This window comes from Lithobates pipiens, unplaced genomic scaffold (genome assembly GCF_037356315.1).
Source record: "Lithobates pipiens isolate NorthernLeopardFrog02 unplaced genomic scaffold, aLitPip1_a1.2 Scaffold_13, whole genome shotgun sequence".
Taxonomy (NCBI): Eukaryota; Metazoa; Chordata; class Amphibia; order Anura; family Ranidae; genus Lithobates; species Lithobates pipiens.
The window spans coordinates 226,879,103-226,899,059 of NW_027507718.1; the positions used below are offsets into that span (position 1 = coordinate 226,879,103).

General features: G+C 42.4%; 2 protein-coding genes across 6 annotated transcripts in view; one reads left to right on the forward strand and one right to left on the reverse strand.

Annotated features, from left to right (window-relative positions):
• Positions 1-225: 225 nt before the first annotated feature.
• MED11 (mediator complex subunit 11) lies at positions 226-19,265 on the reverse strand. Of its 5 annotated transcripts, none has more exons than XM_077476283.1 (4): positions 19,118-19,265; positions 3,841-3,985; positions 1,560-1,690; positions 226-1,108 (listed from the first exon to the last, which is right to left on the reverse strand). In XM_077476283.1, exons 2-4 carry the CDS (start codon positions 3,923-3,925, stop codon positions 968-970), a joined length of 357 nt encoding a protein of 118 aa, XP_077332409.1. In that variant the 5' UTR covers positions 3,926-3,985; positions 19,118-19,265; the 3' UTR covers positions 226-967. The 5 variants fall into 5 exon arrangements, with proteins under 5 accessions (XP_077332409.1, XP_077332412.1, XP_077332408.1 ...); XM_077476286.1 differs by having other exon boundaries at positions 19,137-19,251; XM_077476282.1 differs by having other exon boundaries at positions 19,007-19,155.
• The window catches only part of LOC143974669 (uncharacterized), a 40,590-nt gene continuing 39,875 nt past the window's right edge, over positions 19,243-19,957 (forward strand). Inside the window, exon 1 of the mRNA XM_077476281.1 lies at positions 19,243-19,358. Within this exon, the coding sequence (XP_077332407.1) occupies positions 19,268-19,358 (91 nt within the window). The 5' untranslated portion in view covers positions 19,243-19,267. The remainder of the gene's footprint in view (positions 19,359-19,957) is intronic.

The window sequence follows — 19,957 nt, forward strand, 5'->3', positions numbered from 1 at the left end:
AAGCTCTATTTGTGTGAAGAAAATGATAAAAAAAAAAAGTTTTTTGGGTAAAGTGCGACAGCGCTGAAAGCTGAAAAATGGCTTGGGCAGGAAGGTGGTATAAGTGCCCTGTAGGCAAGTGGTTAGATTGATAAAGCATGGGGAAAGGCACATGTATTGCAGGAATGTATGGCATTTTTTATTTTTTTAAGTTTTCAAATCAAATAAACGGATATACCAAAAAAGTTTACTACAGGCTTAGTACTCATTTATTGGTATTTCACATAATGTAACAATCAAAAAATGTAAACCTAAAATAATCTTCCCTCTTAGTGCTTGTTCACACCATCACATTCCATTAATAAACTGTTCACACATTTCTATGTTGCAGTGCTGTTTATTTTGAATAGCTCCCAAATGCACTTTACCACGTGTTGAGCTGTGTGGTGTGGTATTCCAAATGGTGTGCTACAGGTTGCAGAGCCTGCGTTTGTGGTGCATTGGCAGTCTACTGAAAATTGAATGGGATGCATTAACACATTGCAAATTAACACACAATAATATTATGCATACATTAAATGCACTGCAGCAGACTGGCCTGGAGTTCACAGATCAGCAACTAAATGAATGCAAGTGAAAGATTGGAAAACCGATTTGGTAAATATTCACTACTAATCAATTTTCAGTAAATACATACAATTGCATGTTTAAAGAAGAGAAAAAAAGAAAAGTCTTTACTTCAATTAAACATTTGTAAGAGGAAAAAAAAAAAAAAAAGAAAAAAAAAAGAAAAAACACACCCCAGTGTACAGAAGTCTATTCTTGAGTAGAGTAAAGATTTGCAGATATTCTCCTCTGAAACTTCTGACACTTTCCAGGTATATATATAAAAAAAAAAAAAAAAAAAAAAAAAAAAGAGAACCCAGTTCTCTGATCAAGAATACATTATGAAAAGTCCATGTATTAAAAATCCATTTCAACAGTCAGGTCAAGGTTGTTCCAGCATCTGTTCACATGTTCGGCACAGTTCTGCTAGCTTTACCCGAGCATAATCGATTCTGTTAAGAGCCATTGTGCCATCTTTGCGGGCACTGTAACTGGAGCCTTCGTGTGGCTGCCCTGTGGCTACCTGAGCAAGAAAAAAAAAAAAAGAAATAATAAATTTAAGTTGCAACAACTACTGATCAACATATAGTATGTCATATAATATGAATACAATACATTTCTGCTGTACCATGAACTACACTGCTTTCACAGACATCCTTTATACAGATTAAAGTATTTTGTATCTAATTTTCATTATGCGTTTAGTGGCTGCAACAGAACACAGTTCTGCTTTAGCCCACTGATATATTAGTCTATAGCAGAGATATGTAATTAGCGGACCTCCTGCTGTTGCAAAACTACAAGTCTCATCATGCCTCTGCCTCTGGGTGTCATGCTTGTGGCTGTCAGAGTCTTGCTATGCCTCATGGGACTTGTAGTTCTGCAACAGCTAGAGGTACGCTAATTGCATATCCCCGGTCTATAGGCAGCTACTGCTTCCTCTTGTTTCTTGCGCTTCCCCCTAAATGTTGTACCTGTGTAAGATAACGGATCTGTCCTGAAAGCTCTGATTCCACCTTCTGCATGGAAGCCGTGAACTGAGTGGCCTGTCTGTCTAGAAGACGCTCATTTGGCTTTTCTTTGGAAAGTTCCAAGATTACATTTCCTGCAAGTAAAAAAAAATGAATTAACAATTATTTAATGCAGTTGTTCATTCTTTTAAAAGTAATTCAACCTAATTGACACAGAGTCAGCATGAATCTGTCTTGTCTGTGCATATGAGCCACATGTCGTGCCTTCCACAGAAGTAATCCGACCGGCAGTAACCGGCGTCACATCATCTTTTATATTTTACCAAAAACAACGATTTTAACATGTATAGCAGAAATGTCAGAAGTTTTGTGATAAAAAAAAAAGTGCTGGTAAGAGAGTCCAGTCACCTGACCTGACAAAAGCTGGCTTTCCTCCAGTGACAGTTCTGTTGTGTTAATCAAATAGAACTCTGTAGGAAACTGCAGGTTGCATGAAGCAGTATACAGAGAAGGTATAAATGGAGTAGAACAGAGAGCATAAAGCCTGGTGAACCTTGCCACCCCAAATGTTTTGGAACTACATTTCTCATGAAGCTCCACTACACTGCAGAGTGTATGAGCATCATGGGGAATGTAGTTCCAAAAATCTGGGGTGCCAAGGTTCGCCATCACTGCCATAAAGGATACCTGCCCTCCAGTATAAAATGGACCTCTTGTTTCCACTTGTAGCATTGGGCTGCATTGTCCAACGCAATCCCAGCACAAGGACAAGGGAAACTGCAAAATAATGTGAACTTATACTATAGAAAAAAGATCTACTTCCAATGTCCTTGTGTAAGGACAAAGTAAACACTTTTGTTCACTCCAAGCAAGCCTAGCATTCCCATACATCCCTCTAATATAGACACAAAGAGCAATAAAATCTTGACAGAGGTTTTTCCACAGCAGGACTTTCTCTCCCCCCCTTTTCTTTTCAGCAGACACTAGCTCAGTGCATTATTGTGGACTTTTACTAAACAAATTAAGGCTGCGTTGGTGTGTTCTGAAAATAGAAAACAGAAACAAACAAAAAAAACACACACACACAACACGCTGCAATGCTGGAACCTATGTCAGATTTTATTGCTGTTTGTGTCTTCATAAGGGGGACAAAAGTTTGTGGGCACAAGCTTAAAATATTGGGCTCAATTCACCAAGTTTAATACCACGGGAGTATTTGTGTAAAATAACTCATGCGGTATTTAACTTGGGTACATGCAATTCACAAAAAAATTTAATTAAAATTAAATACCATGTGAGTTATTCATTTATTTTTTTGCAGTATTTAACATGCGTTTTTGCACATTATTTTGCAGAAGACCAGCTGCAGCGAGAACTGATTTGATTATTGTAAGCTCCAACACCTTTATTCATGGTTATTTTAAGTTTAGGAGTGATTTTTTTTTTCTTTTTTTTTTAAAGGGCAGCTACACCATTTTATTTCACATTTAGGGCACCATTACCAGCTATGTTGTTAGAAGTGACATTTCTCTTCCCCCCCAGAACCATACCAGGTCACATGCCCTCAGTATAGAGGGGGGCGTTTTGCTTGGGGTGATGGGGACAAGGGTCTCTTCTTTACAAGTCAAACATATACAAAAGAGATTTCCAAGCTCAAACTTGCCAACCAGCCAGCGACCAATCGAATTGACCTGTCTAATAATATGCATTAAGAACAGGGGTTCAGTCTGCACAGGTTTGCAAAAACATGCGTAAGCTACAGGCCCCGCCAAGGCACCCTGGTATCTGCAGTCCTAACCCTAACTATTGAGGGTCTCCATGATGTAAACACATGCATTTATAATGGATAGATAAGTGACAGGTGAGCCTGGAGGGAGCTCACCCCCCCCCCTTAAAAAGGTACGGGGGCACACTGAACACATAGCACTATGGCAGCAAAAGTGTCAGTGGAAATAAATCTCTTTTGTATTTCTTTGACTTATGTCTCCCTTCCAGTGCTTCTTGCTACAAAGACCAGCTATAGGTGGGGGCAATGGCCACTTGTTTGTATCTCTTCTTTACAACCCTGGCCTGGAGGTCATTGGGGTGCTATATCAGAATCTGGAAGCCCCCTCTAACAAGGGGGCCCCTAGATCCTGCACCCCCCTCCATGTAAATGAGTATGGAATACACATGTCTTAAGGTTATAGTCAAGTTAATTTTGTCTGGTAATAAAGGTTTCAATAATCTCTGGTCACAAATAACCCTATTGATAACCCTTAGCTGAACACCAATAAACAGTTACCTGCGTTAAGCAAGATAGCAGCAATCTCCTTCTCAATTTCCTCCAAGACACGGAGCCTCTCATTAGCCAAGCTATAGGTGGCCATGAATACAAGAAACCTTCAGCTGGGCCTCTCAATGCACAGGTAGAAATAACTGAACTGATCCTGTATTGAACAGAAAAAAATGACAGCTTATTTCTTTATTTTCACCATTTAAATCCTGTTGGACAGTAAGTCATGTCACAATTAAGCTGGCCATAGAGCTATAGATTATCTGCAGATTTTCTATGGTTAGATGGAAAAGGTGCAACAGATTTCTCCATGTGTGCTAAACTGTGTGGATGGAGTAATCTCCCACTGGGCCAAGCTTCAGTATCTTGCTCCCGCTGGCTCTCAACCTCAACAATGCCTGCACCCAATCAGAATGTTCAGGTATTGTGAGAGCCAGCGGGGCCGACTAGCAAGATATGGAAGCTTGGGCCAGTGGGAGATTCTTCCATCCACACAGTGCACCGTAGATGGAGGAATCTGTTGCACTTTTTCCATCTGACCATAGAAAATCTGCAGATAATCTATAGGTGTATGGCCAGTCTAAGCCCCATACAGAGTAACAGATTTTCTGCTGATTTTTGTCTTCAGATTTACCAAAACCATGTAGTGCAAGTGCCTGCCTGATTGCATACAAATTGAAACGCCGAAGGTTTGACCTCATATTATATGGTTTTGGTAAATCTGAATGAAAAAATAAAAAAAATCAGCAGAAAATCTGATAGTGTGTATGGGGCTTTAAACATTCCTATTGTATATTAAAAGGGAGTAACTAATTATTACAAAAACAAAAAGAATGCAACAACTACCTTGGCTGGGTGAAAATTTTCCATAGCTGTAAATAACGACTTCATTCAAACAGCAGTCCCCTGGTTTGTAATATTAAAAAAAAAAAAAAAATATATATATATATATATATATATATATATATATATATATATATATATATATATATATATATATATATATATATATATATATATATATATATAAAAAAATTTGCTTCCATATTAAAAGGACAATAATTCACAAATATATGTATGTATGTATGTATGTATGTATGTATGTATATTTGTTAACCATACATTAATATATGTATTTTTAAATTCCTTCTGACTAGAGCTGCACAATTAATCGTCAAGAATCGTTATCGCGATCTTGACTAAAGTGTTTCACAATTCTTTCTATGCAAAGAATTCTCTCTGCTCTTCTGAAGCCACAGCCATCAAAAGAGAGGAAGAGAAAAACTGGCCAGTCTGCCAAGAATCAAAACATTCTTTATCAGTTGAACTTAAGTATAAACAGTGTAACAATTTGTCAATGGAATAGACTGTGTGTAAGTGAAAAAAAATTTAACCACTTAAAACACTAAACCTTTTTCTGACATTTGTTGGTTTCAAGAGTAAATCTTTTTTTTTTGCTAGAAAATTACTCGGAACCCCCAAACACATATATACATATATATTTTAGTAGACACAGAATAAAATGGTGGCTGTTGCAATATTTGATGTCACCCTGCATTTACGCAGAGGTCTTTCAAATGCAATTTTTTTTTTTAAATGACTTTTATAAGGTAAATGAGGGAACCATCTTGTTAGAAGACATCCATTTTGGGTATTGGAAAATTACTGTTAGCATGACATAGAAACCTATTGCTTAAGGTCATATGTGTTTTTTGCTTGTACAAGGCATTTAGAATTGTCACAAGGTTAGATATCTGTTTAGAACAGATGGATGCGGTTAAGCTACTTCCCTTTTTGAGAGCAGAAGTAACTCCATGGCGTTAAAACCACAGGCCTGTCTTGCACCAGACTTAAGAAACATTTTAAACTGTATAAAAATGTATATATTTAGCTTTTTGTTACTAGGCAGAAATTGCTTGTACAAAAAAACCATGATGACGTAGTAAAATATACTATCTTGCATATTTTATGTGGCAGTCCCTGATTGGTTAAACCACAGGGCTGTCCTTCTGTTCAAACTAAATAAAATTGTTGTGTGTGCTTCAATAGGCACATTCATTATTCACGTACAACAGTGTATGTGTAATGTTTTGTCCACCGGTGAAAGGGACCTCCGCTCTTCAATCCTAGCCTAGGCTACCAGGGGTTACTTACAGAAGTCGAGCAACCTAACAGTTTTGGTACCAGCAAAGTGGGGTTCGTCTCGTCTTGCGACAGGTAAGTCACTTTACTCTTTTTTACCTGATTGGTGAATGGTGTAAACACTTACTCTGTCCGGGCGGCCGCTACGAACTTAGTTTAAAATTAAAAGAAGTAACTGTGCCTTCGCGAGGAACTAGGCTGGTCCCTCGGGAGGTTAAAAGGGCTCGCAAGGAATTTATAGGTTTAGGGGAGTCCGACTAGGTTGGTCTGACTTAAAACTATTGGTGATAGTATTTTTAACACGGGAAGTAGTAGATTACGCCCGTGACAAAGGGATTGGTGGAGTGGACGCCCATTTGAAAAAAAAATTTTTTTTTTAAAAAAAAAGTGCACTATAAATTGATAAATGTATTGCAATACGGTTATTTCATGTCTTAAAGTATATTAAGAATATGTCTGTTTCTCTCTAGGTACACGTGTAAGTATATAGAGTATAAGTTTTAATATAGAGTATAAGGAAAATAATTGTTGTTGTTTAAATGAGTGCAGAATATGAGGAGCCCTCTTGTAGTGACATAGCATCCGCCTGCCCCCATTGCACGTTAGGTCTACTCTTCCTAAGAATAGATGACAAGTGGATTTGACTGACCACCAGACCAGGGGGGTTCTCTTGCAGACTTGGTGTAAGAGGGGTAAATACCGCCACCAGGAAAAATTTACCCTTCATCGTATATTAAGGGTAAATCTTCATAGTTTTATATAAGTCCATCTGCCCCAAAAAAGATCAGGGATCCTACTCCCAGACCAGAGACCGGATTGTTGGACAAACCGGGTGTTATCACCTGTGTCCTGCCACTAGACACACACTGCCCAGACTACTAGATGGGGAATACTGCAGCAACCCAAGCTATGGCCACCCCATCACCCTATGAATTTGTCAGTAATATGATCCCTGGCCCCCAGGTAGAACCATTTTGGACACAAGTCCGAGAAAGGTGTCACCAATTGGGAATCCATGACCCAGGACCCCAAGGTCCTTGTTCAGAGGAAGACTGGCAAGAAGTCAGTAAAATTTGTCAGGTACATAAGCATTCTTATCCTCCCTGCAAAGGGGCTGACCCACAATACATGAAGGATTGTTTCTGTGCATGGAACAAATGCCTTGGAAAATACAGGCAATTGTGGACAGCAAGGACATTGGAAATCCCAGTGCCCTTATAGGACTGGACAGATTAGAGCAAGAGGCAGAGGCAGGGGATTTAACCCCCAGACCCGCCCACAGTATCCCCGTTATCTGCCATACCAGAACCCTCGTCAACCACTACCCCAATATCCTACACAGCCACAAATAATGCACCGAGGGAAACTCTGTTGGTATTAATGGGACACCTGTCACCCATCCCATCACTCCACCACTGACTGTAGCCACTCCAGAAGGACAGAAATTATGTACCCAAACTTTTGCCGTCTTGTCCTCATGCCCTGTGCCCCTTATGGGACGGGACCTCTTGGCACAACTGTGTATTACCATTAAGTTTAATAAAGAAGGTTCCTATACCGCTAGTTCACCATTATGTGACTTACATGGCCCTAAGCGACATGCACACAGAGGGTTCCCAAAAAGACATGCACACAGGAGTTTCTTTCTAATGATACCTTCCTCCCTTGACCATCACACAATTTGGGCAGAAAACAAAGGTAGTGTGGGCTTTATTAATTGCACACCATATGCACCCCAAATGCGGTCAGATGCAGGGATACAATATCAAAAACAGTATCCCCTACCCCCAGAGAAAGTCAAAGGCATCTCCCCTCAAATTAATGATTACATATCAAAAGGTATCCTGAGACCGATCATCAGTCCCTGGAACACGCCCATTTACCCCGTAAAAAAGGCCAGTGGGGAGTGGAGACTTGTACAAGACCTCAGAGCAGTAAACAAACAAGTGATTCCCCTCCCACCCCTAGTCTCAGACATCACTTATTTTTTCATGCATACCGGCAGACTCTCTATGCTACACAGTAATTGATTTAGCGAATGCTTTCTTTAGCATTCCCATTGCAGAGGAAGCCCAACCTATGTTTGCTTTCTCCTGGGCCGGGGGCCAACTAACCTGGCAAGGGTATGTAGACAGTCCAGCCGCCTTCTCTATGGTACTCAACGAGACTGTCAAGTCTTGGACTTCTGAGCGTGGGTCGGTACTAATACAGTATGTGGATGACCTGCTCCTGTGCAGTCGAACTGCTGAAGATTGTGCGGTCGATTCAACATCACTGTTACAACACCTAGCTCACGCCGGGCATCTAGCCTCAAGGAAGAAAATACAATGGTGCCAGCCACAGGTAGAATACCTAGGGTGCATTCTAAAGGAAGGGACAAGGCTAGTGTCCCCCAAACGTGCCGCAGCCCTTCGAGCTCTCAGTCCCCCAAAAGACAAGGCCGCCCTACTCTCATTTTTGGGTGCAATTGTATATTGCCGCCAATGGATCCCTGACTGTTCTCATTATGATAGTATCCTAAGAGAGGCTACTGGCTCGACAGCCCCTAAATTAATAGATTGGACTGAAGACAGACTACAAGCTTTTCAAGCTCTATTAAACAGTCTGTCAAATGCTCCCGCCCTGGGATTGGTAGACTATGGTAAAGCTTTTCAACTATACTGTGTAGTCTCGGGGACCTCTTTTGCCGCGGTTTTGACACAACAGCATGGAACAGGCTACCGCCCTGTCTCCTACCTATCTAAAAAAAACTCCCCATCCAAGTACAGGGAATGCCATTCTGTCTCCAAAATCTTGCTGCCTGTGCAATGGCTGTACAAGATGCAAACAAATTAGTGCTAGGTCACCCATTGACTCTCTATACCACTCATTCAGTCACGCATCTTATTCAGAACATGAATACCCAACATATGACCTCGCAAAGACTTAGTGGTTATGAGATAACACTGATGAACACTGATAACCTCACACTCAAATATGTGCCTGCCAGCAACCCCGCTGTGCGCCTTTTGCATTCCATGTTGCGTTTACCACATGACCCAGACATTATACATGACTGTTCGGAAAAGGTTGCTGCTATTACCAGTCCCAGACCGGATCTCACTGACACCCCTATCTCAGGTGCAGAGGATGTTTTCGTTGACGGTAGCTGCTCACGTCCCTCTGACTCCACCTTTTTAACCGGTTATGCAGTTGTTCAACTACCAGACATCGTACTGGAGGCAAAATCATTACCTCCTTCTTCAGCCCAGGTAGCAGAGTTAGAAGCCCTCACTAGGGCCTGCATTCTATTCACCGGTAAAGAGGTGAACGTCTACACAGACAGTAGATATGCTTTTGGAGTGGTGCATGATTTTGGTGTGATATGGGCCAATGAGGTTTTAAAACAGCAGACAACAAAATAATTGCCAACTCCACACAGATTAGTGCTCTCCTCCAAGCCATTCTTCTTCCAAAAAAGGTAGCCATAATTAAAGTAAAGGCACACTCCTCTGACAGCAGTCGTGTTTCAAAAGGGAATGCTCTTGCTGACAGAGAAGCTAAAAGAGCTGCTGCCTTTTCCCCTAACCCACCTGCCCCCACAACAATGTTTTTCAAGGAACACTTCGCAGCACCTAACTTTAAAACTGTTATAGCACAGATGCAATCAATGGCCACAGAAGATGATGTCCATTTTTGGACAAAGGAAGGATTGACCAAAGACCCTGAAGGTCTTTGGTCAAAAGAGGGGAAGATCCACATGCAAGAACAAAATTATCACCCTTTGAGGTCCTCATGGGAATCCCCGCAAACATAGAATTACCCCCATTAGACCAAGACACTGATATTGACATTTATTCCCAACAGGAAATGTACGTGAAAAACCTGGTAAGTATGCTTCATGAAATGAACGAACACGTTTCTGTCACCTTTTTTCCCTCTTCCCACAGAACCAACGCATCCCTTCATCCCTGGGGATAAAGTGCTGATCAAACAATTAGCACAAAGAAAGAGTATCGGACCGGCTTTCTCAGGACCATGGAAGGTGGAAAAGGTATCCAGGACCGCAGTGTTAACAGACCTAGGAAACACCTGGATCCACGCCAGCCGTCTTAAAAAGTGTCCCCAGCTTCCCTCGACTCCAGAGCCCCTGGCAGTGACAGAGAGCAGCAACTCCCAAGAACAAGATCTACAAGAAGTTCAGAGAGGCATAGAACAAATTTCCCTGGAAGATCCCACACCCCCTCAAAAGGACAAAACAGAGCCAACAACTGCCGGGATGAGAAACGAAGAAGAAGAACAGAACTCTTAGATAACAAATAATCAGAACTTTAAAAAAAAGATGCTTTCTCCATCAGTGTCAGGGAAGGCTGTATGCCTTTGGGGTAGTCTGGTACTATTTGTATTCCTGCCCACATGGTTTATAGCCAACTGTATATATCATCCAGAAGACTTAGGTCTATTAAAAGGGATATGTGGACCACCTAAGATGAATAATACCCCCGGCCAAAGACATAGTAGAAGCCACTTCCCAGACTGGTGTTTCCGACTGGGAAACACCACAGATGGAGCCGAGGTTTGCAAACAAGCAAAACTTAACATTTCAATGACATCATTTAACAGTCCTTCTTTCTTCCATACTTCAGATCCCACCCTAAATGCCACCTTTTTAGACTTTCTTAGCTCCAGTACCAAGACTACAATACACCAATTAATGTCAATACTGGTGCTCTCTGGCCTTTCTGATACTCTTAGGAACGTGTTCCATAAACGACCCCTAGCTCTAGGAAATACCATATATATATGCTGCGGCAAACTCTGTCACCCCTGGATCCCAACCAAACCCCAGGGGTGGTGTTACCTTGCAGCCCTGGTTCCTATTATGGGGTATTAGGGGATAACAAGGGAAGTCACCTCCTTGAAGCCAGCATGCATCCTAGATATCCCCTTAGACACCGTAATAAACGAGAATTGTTTTTAGAAAAAGATATGGCCTGGGCATGGTTCCCTTCCTGGACAGGGTGGGGAATTGACCTAATGAAAAGATTAAATAATTACACTGGCATAATTGATGAGATTCTGGAGGAAAATTCTGATGACATAACCAAACTAAATCTAGAAACTAGGGCAATTAGGAAGCAACTAGAACTACATGAGTTGGCTATAGAAAGTATGAGTGCAGCCCTTACTGGCCTCTGTGAGACTACTGAGGATTATGAGTGCTGTACCTGGATTCATAATACCAGCATCGAAGTCCCAGACTACTATGACGTTATTGCCCAACACAGGGAAGAGGTAAATAAACTACAGAAAGAGGCAAGGAACATAGGAAAAAACTGGGATCCCTTCTCGAGCAGTTTTAGTTTTGGGGGATTAATATCTTGGCTCCGAAATGCTGCCATGACAATTGTCACTGTGATTCTCTTCATTCTATTTTTATATGCCTGTTATAAGATAATCAAATGTTTATGTAAAAAGGGAAACACGGTCGCTCCGAAGGATCTGAAACTCACTTCCATTGTTAAGGATCCAACGGTATGGTATAGAAACCAAGAGCACAAGGGTTCGGAGTATGAAGCCTGTGCTATTAAATTAGAAAAGGAATGATCATTATGTAAATCACAGAATGATCAAAGGAAGGATTATAAGGTAAATGAGGGAACCATCTTGTTAGAAGACATCCATTTTGGGTATTGGAAAATTACTGTTAGCATGACATAGAAACCTATTGCTTAAGGTCATATGTGTTTTTTGCTTGTACAAGGCATTTAGAATTGTCACAAGGTTAGATATCTGTTTAGAACAGATGGATGCGGTTAAGCTACTTCCCTTTTTGAGAGCAGAAGTAACTCCATGGCGTTAAAACCACAGGCCTGTCTTGCACCAGACTTAAGAAACATTTTAAACTGTATAAAAATGTATATATTTAGCTTTTTGTTACTAGGCAGAAATTGCTTGTACAAAAAAACCATGATGACGTAGTAAAATATACTATCTTGCATATTTTATGTGGCAGTCCCTGATTGGTTAAACCACAGGGCTGTCCTTCTGTTCAAACTAAATAAAATTGTTGTGTGTGCTTCAATAGGCACATTCATTATTCACGTACAACAGTGTATGTGTAATGTTTTGTCCACCGGTGAAAGGGACCTCCGCTCTTCAATCCTAGCCTAGGCTACCAGGGGTTACTTACAGAAGTCGAGCAACCTAACAACTTTGATGAATAAAAAAAAAAAAAAACTAACCAGTAAAGTTAGCCCATTTTGTTTCTGTATAATGTGAAAGATTTTACATCGCAAGAATTGTGATCTTTTCTATTCTAAGCAAAAAAAAAAAAAAAAAATCATGATTCTCATTTTGGCCAGAATCGTGCAGCTCTACTTCTGACCTACCGAAGGATATAGTAGGGGGGGGATTAGAACCATGTCAGGTATTTAATGTTGTCAGTTTCTTTGCAAGACAGATCCACCATCTGCCTGCCCTGTAAACTACTATCTCCAAGACAGAAAGTGATGGAAAATCACAAATTTCACAGCTCTCCACAGAACAAATTATTGTTTTAGCAATTTCAACTTCTGATCATGGATGCCGCTTGCTGAAGTATAAAGTTTTCCTATCCTCAGGATTTAGCAGGTCCCCTTGGCTCTTGCCCAGGTTAATGGATTCATGGTGGTGCCTTTTTCTTACATGGTCCTATGGAGCCATCCTTGTGCGTATGCTCCCATTCAGGACTAGAGCCAAATGCACACCGAGTGTTACTACATTGTATGCATTCCCACAAAACACAAGGACAGCAAGCCACTGCCCTACTCCTGCCTTCTCCAAGCCAATGTTCAGGGAAAGCTACACCAGGTGATTTGGTGTCGGCTGCATCAGAAAGTAATACTTGTATGAGCACACATATGCAGCAAATAATGTGTTGGGGAAGGTTTCACTGATGCATTTGAATAGATTAATGTAAAAAAGCTTTGGTGTTTATTACTGTATTAACTCTACCAAAATATAAAGTGGAACTAAAAATCGCCTTTCCTCACTAGCACCAACATCTTTACCCAGGCTTCTTCCAGGTTTGGGAATCTCTGGCCATCTTTATTGGTCAGGCAGAAATGATGCAACACCTGGGAATACACACAAGAGTTCATTCATTCCTACACCAAAGTGTACACTGAGCTGGGCATGTGCTTATCAGTGGGCATTATAAAGGAGACTGCGTTACTTTAATTGCGCGGTCATGCAATGCTGTACTCAAATAAAATTTGCCATTTTTTCCCCCCACAAAGAGAGCTTCGTTTTGATGCTATTTGAACACCACTGTCTTTTTTATTTTTTGCACTATAAACAAAAAACAGACAATTTTGAAAAAAGGAGAGAAAAAAAAAAATTATGTACTCTCTCTGCTATAAAACACATCTAATAAAAATTCTATTCTAATTGAATTTCTTCATAAATGTAGGCCAATATTGCAATATTTTGGTAAAAAAAAATAAAGTCCCAATAAGCACATATTGATTGGTTTACGCGAATGTTATGGCACAGCCGTCATTAAATGCCACCAGTGTACAGTGCCACATCCCCACTCTGCAGTCATTGATTGCTGGGACCGTGAACATCCCTGCAACCAATGACGTTGCATGCGCTCCCCGCCCCCTGCTGTTTACTCTCTCCCAGCCTGGCAGCGAGGTGAGATGTCATGTGCGTGTCCCTGCCCCCTGCTGCTCATCTCGCAGGTCCCACTTGGCCAGCTGCGAAGTACAATGTTATATGCGTGCCCCATCCCCTTCAGCAGGATTCCTGGCACAGCTCTCACCCCCTGCAGCTTGTTACCTCTGCTGGCTCACGCACCCTACCTGCCTCAAGGTTTGTGGGGTGTTTACAGAGGCACACTGATGGGCACATTTAATGTTAAGAGGCACTCTGATGGGCATATATAATGTTAAGGGGCACTGTGATGGGCATATTTAATGTTAAGGGGCACACTGATGAGCAAAACAAAATGTGCCCAGAGTGCCCCTTAACACAAAATGTGCCCATCAGCATGCTCCTTAATATTAAAGTTCACTCTGATGGGCACATTTTATGTTAAGGGACACGATGATGGGCACATTTTATGTTAGGTGGCACAACAAAATATGCCCATCAGCATGCCCCTTAACATAAATGTACCCAATAGAGTGCCCCTTATCATAATATAAGGGGCATGCTGATGGGCACATTTTATGTTAAAGGGGGCACACTGATGGGCAAATATGTTAAGGATACACACTGATGGGCACATGTTAAGGGGGTACTCTGATGGGAGCACCTGATATAAAAAGTGGCACTGTGATGGGGACATCTGATGTAAGGGGGCAAACTGATGGGGACACCTGATGTAAGGGGGCAAACTGACCATGGCAACTGATTTATGGGAGTAGTCGTCTGATGGGGCACTCAAAGTAATTAAAGTGGAAGTAAACTCCCCTATCGTTTTCAGCCAAGGAAGCTGCCATCTTTGCCTCTGTTTAATCTTCAACTGCTATGGTGCTGCACACGTGATTCGTTAGGACACCAGCCATTGGATGGTTTGATAGTTTGGCTGAGAGCACAGCCAATGTGCCGTTAGCATTCCCGGCATGCCTTTTTTTTTTTAACTGTTTAAATCGATGGGTTTACTTCCACTTTAATTACTGTGGTAGGGGCACCTGATGCAAGGGGGAACACTTCTGGAGGAAACAGTAAGAAAAGCACAGCTTGTGAAAAAAAGAAAAAGGAAAGTAGGCACATACAATCTTTCATGTCACAGACTTGAGATTTGGACCTCGGCCGGAAAAATTTTTTAGTGACCGGACCACCTTGAATTTTAATTCACTACCCCTGTTATAGCACCTACAAACTATGGGATATATACTGGATTTTTTTTTTCTTTAATACTAGTAATGGCGGCGATCAGTGGCTAGCAGGACTGCGATATTGCGGTGAAAAATTTGACACTAACTGATACTTTGCAAGAACCAGTGACACTGATACGATGATCAGAGAAAAAATATGCACAGTCACTGTACTAATGACACTGGCTGGGAAGGGGTTAAACATCTAGGCCAATAAAAAAGGTTGACTGTGTGCCTAGCCAGTGTTTGTTTTTACTATGTGTGCCGCTTTTACTAGGGGAAGAGATGGCTTTTTTTAGCCCCTGCTTTCCAGAAATGCAGAATCCATCCCTTCCCCCATGTCAGAGGGGAAACTCTGCCTTGTTTACATAGGCGGCGCTCCTTCCTGGGTGTCTGCCCGATGATCGGCAGGTGCCGGCAGGCATCAAGTACCCGGCACCCGCAGATTGGCTTCTGTTGTGAATAATCACAGCAGAAGCAGTGTGCCCCATGCAGGCGGAAGTGCAGGATCACGTATATATACACGTGATCTGGCGCATGGCTGCTGCCCTGTAAAACTGCTTTAGGGCAGTCAGAAAGCGGTGAACCTAGAAAGTGAGCCCTTCAAGAAGAATTCCATCTTTTGCAAAAAAAAAGTGCATTTATCTTTATCTTGTATTTAAGCCTGTAAAGCATTGCACCGATCTTGGTTGCATCCCAAGTGCTCCTGTAGACTCTCCTCTAATACAGATCAGTTCCAAGGCATGGACCTTTAGCTACAGAGCTGGACTATGAGTGCCATGACGGCATCCATTGAGAACTACAATCCCTCTGCCATGGTGGCAGATGGGAGCTGCAGTTTTTCCTCCACAAGTTCCTGTGTGTGTGCGCATGCTGACCATGGGGTTGATTCACTAAAACTGAAGAATGCTAAATTTGGTGCAGCTGTGCATGGCAGCCAGCTTCTAACCTCAGCTGGTTCAATTAAAGTGGTTGTAAACCTCAGTCATGAAATCTGACTAAAGCACATATATCTGTAGGGTTTGTCTCTTTCCAAAGCTCTAAGGCCTGGTTCACACCTATGCATTTTTAGTGCATTTTGCAGCCTTGCACTGCAGTCCACTTAATATGGTTTCCTATGGAACGCCTGTCAGTGTGAGGAGGAAAAAAAAACGATTACCGATCTTTTGTTTACATCACATGATCAGCTGTCATTGGCTGACAGCTGATCACATGGTAAGGACCCGGGATCAGCCCCTTACTCCGATCTGTGATCACCCGAGTCCTCCCCTTTGCACGCTCCCTGCGAACATGCAAGGGGGAGGATGTCTATTGATGCCCTCCCAGCAATGTAGGTTTGTGTTGTAGCTGTCATTTGGCTATAGCGCGGGCAAGAAGGGGTTAACAGAAGTCAGGGGAAGAAAATAACAAGCTCAGTTTTGGATAGATTGCGCTTGAGGAAGTGGTGTGACAAGTAAATTAGTGATACGTGAGGAGACGGGTGTTGTGGGCTGAGGGGTAGAGAGATAGATTTGGGTGTCATCAGCATAGAGATGATATTGAAAGCCATGGGAGGCGATCAGCTGACCCAGGGAACAGGTGGAGAATAGGAGGAGAGGTTAAAGAACAGAAAATTGGGTGACCAGAATGGAGAAAAGGAAGGAGGAGAGAAGGAAGTAGAATTGTGAGTGACACTGAAGGTGTGTGGGATAGGTAGGAGGAGAGAATGACAATAAAAGAAAGGAAGCCTAAAAAAGACAAAACGAATACAGTCATTACATCTAAGAATTGGTAAGCAGCAATAGAATAAGGAATTTCTTGTGGGTTTAAAATCGCTTTGCCGCTTTTTAAAACCGCTTGCCGACCAGCCGGCGGCATTATACTGCGGCAGGTCGGCACGTTTCCGCGAGCCGTCATAGCTATATGTTGGCTCCTTTAAGAGAGATAGCAGGCGCACGCACGCGCTCACTGCACTGTGAGGTTGCCAATGCTCGTGGCCAATGGTCGCGGTGACCGCTGGCCACGAGCGATCACAGGCACGTGAGGCAGAACAGGGATGTGTGTATAAACCAAGGCTGAGCTCTGGCATTTTTGCCCAGCCCACATGCAGAGCCCAAGAAGTGGGCACTGTGCTGCGCTAATCACAGGCAGTGAGATATTGTCCTGATGCGCGGCTGCAGAGATTGGGCAATGTCTCACTGCCTGTGATTAGCGCAGCGCGGACTTCCTGGCGGCTCTGCACGTGGGGTGTGCGAACGCGCCGGAGCTCATCCCTAGTGTAAACACAAAAATTGCTGTTCTGTGAGGAGAGACAGATCGTGAGTTCCTAATAGCTAGGAACCACGATATGTCATCCCCTCTAGTTAGTCCCCTCCCCCCACAGTTAGAACACACAGTCAGGGAACACAGTTAACCCCTTGATCGTCCCCTAGTGTTAACCCCTTCCTTGCCAGTGACATTTATAGAGAAATCAGTGCATTTTTATAGCACCGATCGCTGTATGACTGTCAATCGTCCCTAAAAATTGGTCAAAAGTGTCAGATGTTTCCGTCATAATGTCGCAGTCACAATAAAAATCGCAGATCGCCGCCATTATTAGTAAAAAAAACAAAAAACCAATAATAATAAAAATGCCATAAATCTAGCCCCCATTTTGTAGACGCTATAACTTTTGCGCAAACCAATATACACTTATTGTGTTTTTTTTTTTTACCAAAAACATGTAGAAGAATACAAAAAAAAAAAATTTGCTTTTTTTAAAAAAGAACTGAGGATATTATAGCAAAAAGTAAAAAATATTGTGTTTTTTTCAAAATTTTTTGTTTATAGCGCAAAAAATAAAAACCACAGACATGATCAAATACCACCAAAAGAAAGCTTTTGTGGAAAGAAAGGATATCAATTTTGCACAACCGCGCAATTGTCAGTTAAAATTACGCAGTGCCGTATCGCAAAAAATGGTCTGGTCATTGAGCAGCCAAATCTTCCAGGGCTGAAGTGGTTAAGCATTGGAAATGAAAGCTAGAAGCTGATTGGTGACATGCCCAGCTGCTCAAGTGTAATGCCCTGTACATATGATTGGACTTTGTGATCAGACTGTGTTGTCGGAAAATTCGATCGTGTGTGGGCTCCATCAGACTTTTTCCGTCTGAATTTCCGACACACAAAGTTTGAGATCTGGATCAAAAATTTTCTGACAACAAAATCCGATCGTTTAAATTCCGATCGTGTGTAGACAATTCCAACAAAGTGCCACGCATGCTCCGAATAAATTACAAGACAAAAGCTATTGGCTACTGCCCTCTTTATAGTCCCGTCGTACGTTTTCTACGTCACCGCGTTCTGAACGATCGGATTGTCCGACAACTTTGTGCGACCGTGTGTATGCAAGACAAGTTTGGGCCAAAATCCGTCAGAAAAAATCCAATAGATTTTGACGTCGGAATGTCCGACTGTGTGTACAGGGCATTAGTAAAATTCATAACAGCAGAACTTCACCCCTCTTTGTTACTCTCCCCCTGCCACAAATCTGGTATGTGCACAGATTTCCAACAGGTATCTGGGACCTGACAAAGTCACGTGGCACATCAGTGCACGTGTTGGGAATTCTGGTGCATGTATACAGACGCCGCTAATTTCTGGTATATGGAAGACAGCGGAGCCCCACCACATGCGCTGCCACACTCTTCCAGGTCCCAGATAACTGGCAGAGAGCAGTGCCATATCTGGGTATATTTACAATCTTGTGGCGCACACACGATCTCAGCAGGTAGAAGGGGGTACATATTCTATAGTCACCTAGATGGGAACACTGAAAGTGCTGCTGCACTATACTATAAAATGTGTCTGTAGCTCTGTAATAAACAAAGGGGAAAGGAACCAATTTAGAAGAGGTGAAGGTACACTTCACAACAAATACATGAACTTGCACGTACGAAAGAAAAGCAAAGAGGCAGGAGACAGAAACAAACAAAATACTATTTAGGAACGCAACGTGCTTATTCCATTAGCCGATGGGTGCTCACTGCTCAACCTGTGGCCCTCCAGCTGTTGCAGAACTACAAGTCCCATGAGGCTTTGCAAGGCTGACAAATACACGCACAACTCCAAGAGGCATGATGGGAATTGTAGTTCGGCAACAGTTGAAGGCCCACAGGTTGAGCAGCTATGCCCAACACAGCCCACATCTGCAATAATACACAGCATACCTTCTCAATAGCTGCCTCTAACACTACACCGGTGCAACCGGTACTTCCGGCTGACACTTCCGTTTCCTTTCAGTTATGGAGTCAATAACGTCTTTTTTTTTTTTTTTTTACCTTTCCTGACACTACCCACGTGGTTTGCTGTGCAACTCTAGGACGAGGTCAAACTTTGTCCGGAGAGGTTAATGTAAGAGCAGACGGTGTTGTTTGGAATCCATAGCCTATTTATGGGTGTAGCAACATGGCGGCTGCTGGTCACGTGACATGGACGGACACTGGAAAGAGCAAATCCGACGTCTGCTGATAAGAAGAGACCAGCTGCAGCTCGGCAACTACGGCAAGCTGGTGGAATCATGTAATAGAGAGCGGCGGGGGGTTTGATTGTAATGTAACATGTATGTAACAATGATCTTATAGAAGGGCTCATGCAATTGCATACAGTTTTTTTTTTTTTTTTGAAGAGGTGCACATAAAAGCAATATAAACTTTTTTGTAGGCTAAGTTTACACTAGCGAAAAATTCTAATGTTGACAATACCACAAACTGATAAGGATGCTCTTCGGACTTCGGCGTGTTCACATACGTCCACGTGCAGAGCCCACTAGGAAGTCGGCACTGCACAGCGCTAATTACAGGCAGTGAGACATTGCCCCAATGCAGCGATCGGGAAATGTATCACTGCCTTTGATTAGCGCAGCGCTGCACCGACTTCCTGGCGGGCTCTGCACGTGGGCTGTGCGAACACGCCAGAGCTCATCCTTATGAACCAACATACCTATAGTGGTAACGTGCGTTTTTAGAAACGTTGGACTCAGTTCACACAAGCACAGGCTGTGCATCCAGCACTTGCTTCGGCACCGCTGCCCATTTATTTGGATGGGCTGCTGTGCCATGTGAAACTCACAAAAAAGGAGCAAGCACCTTTTTAAAAATGTGGCTGCGGTATGGTTTTCA

Bases quoted from the DNA above. Each gene is read 5' to 3' on its own strand.
- MED11 (XM_077476283.1), bottom strand. From the start codon at position 3,925: ATGGCCACCTATAGCTTGGCTAATGAGAGGCTCCGTGTCTTGGAGGAA. The intron at 1,691-3,840 runs GTAACTGTTTAT...TTTTACTTGCAG, and splicing joins TGCTATCTTGCTTAACGCAG to GAAATGTAATCTTGGAACTT. The intron at 1,109-1,559 runs GTACAACATTTA...TTTCTTGCTCAG, and splicing joins AGATCCGTTATCTTACACAG to GTAGCCACAGGGCAGCCACA.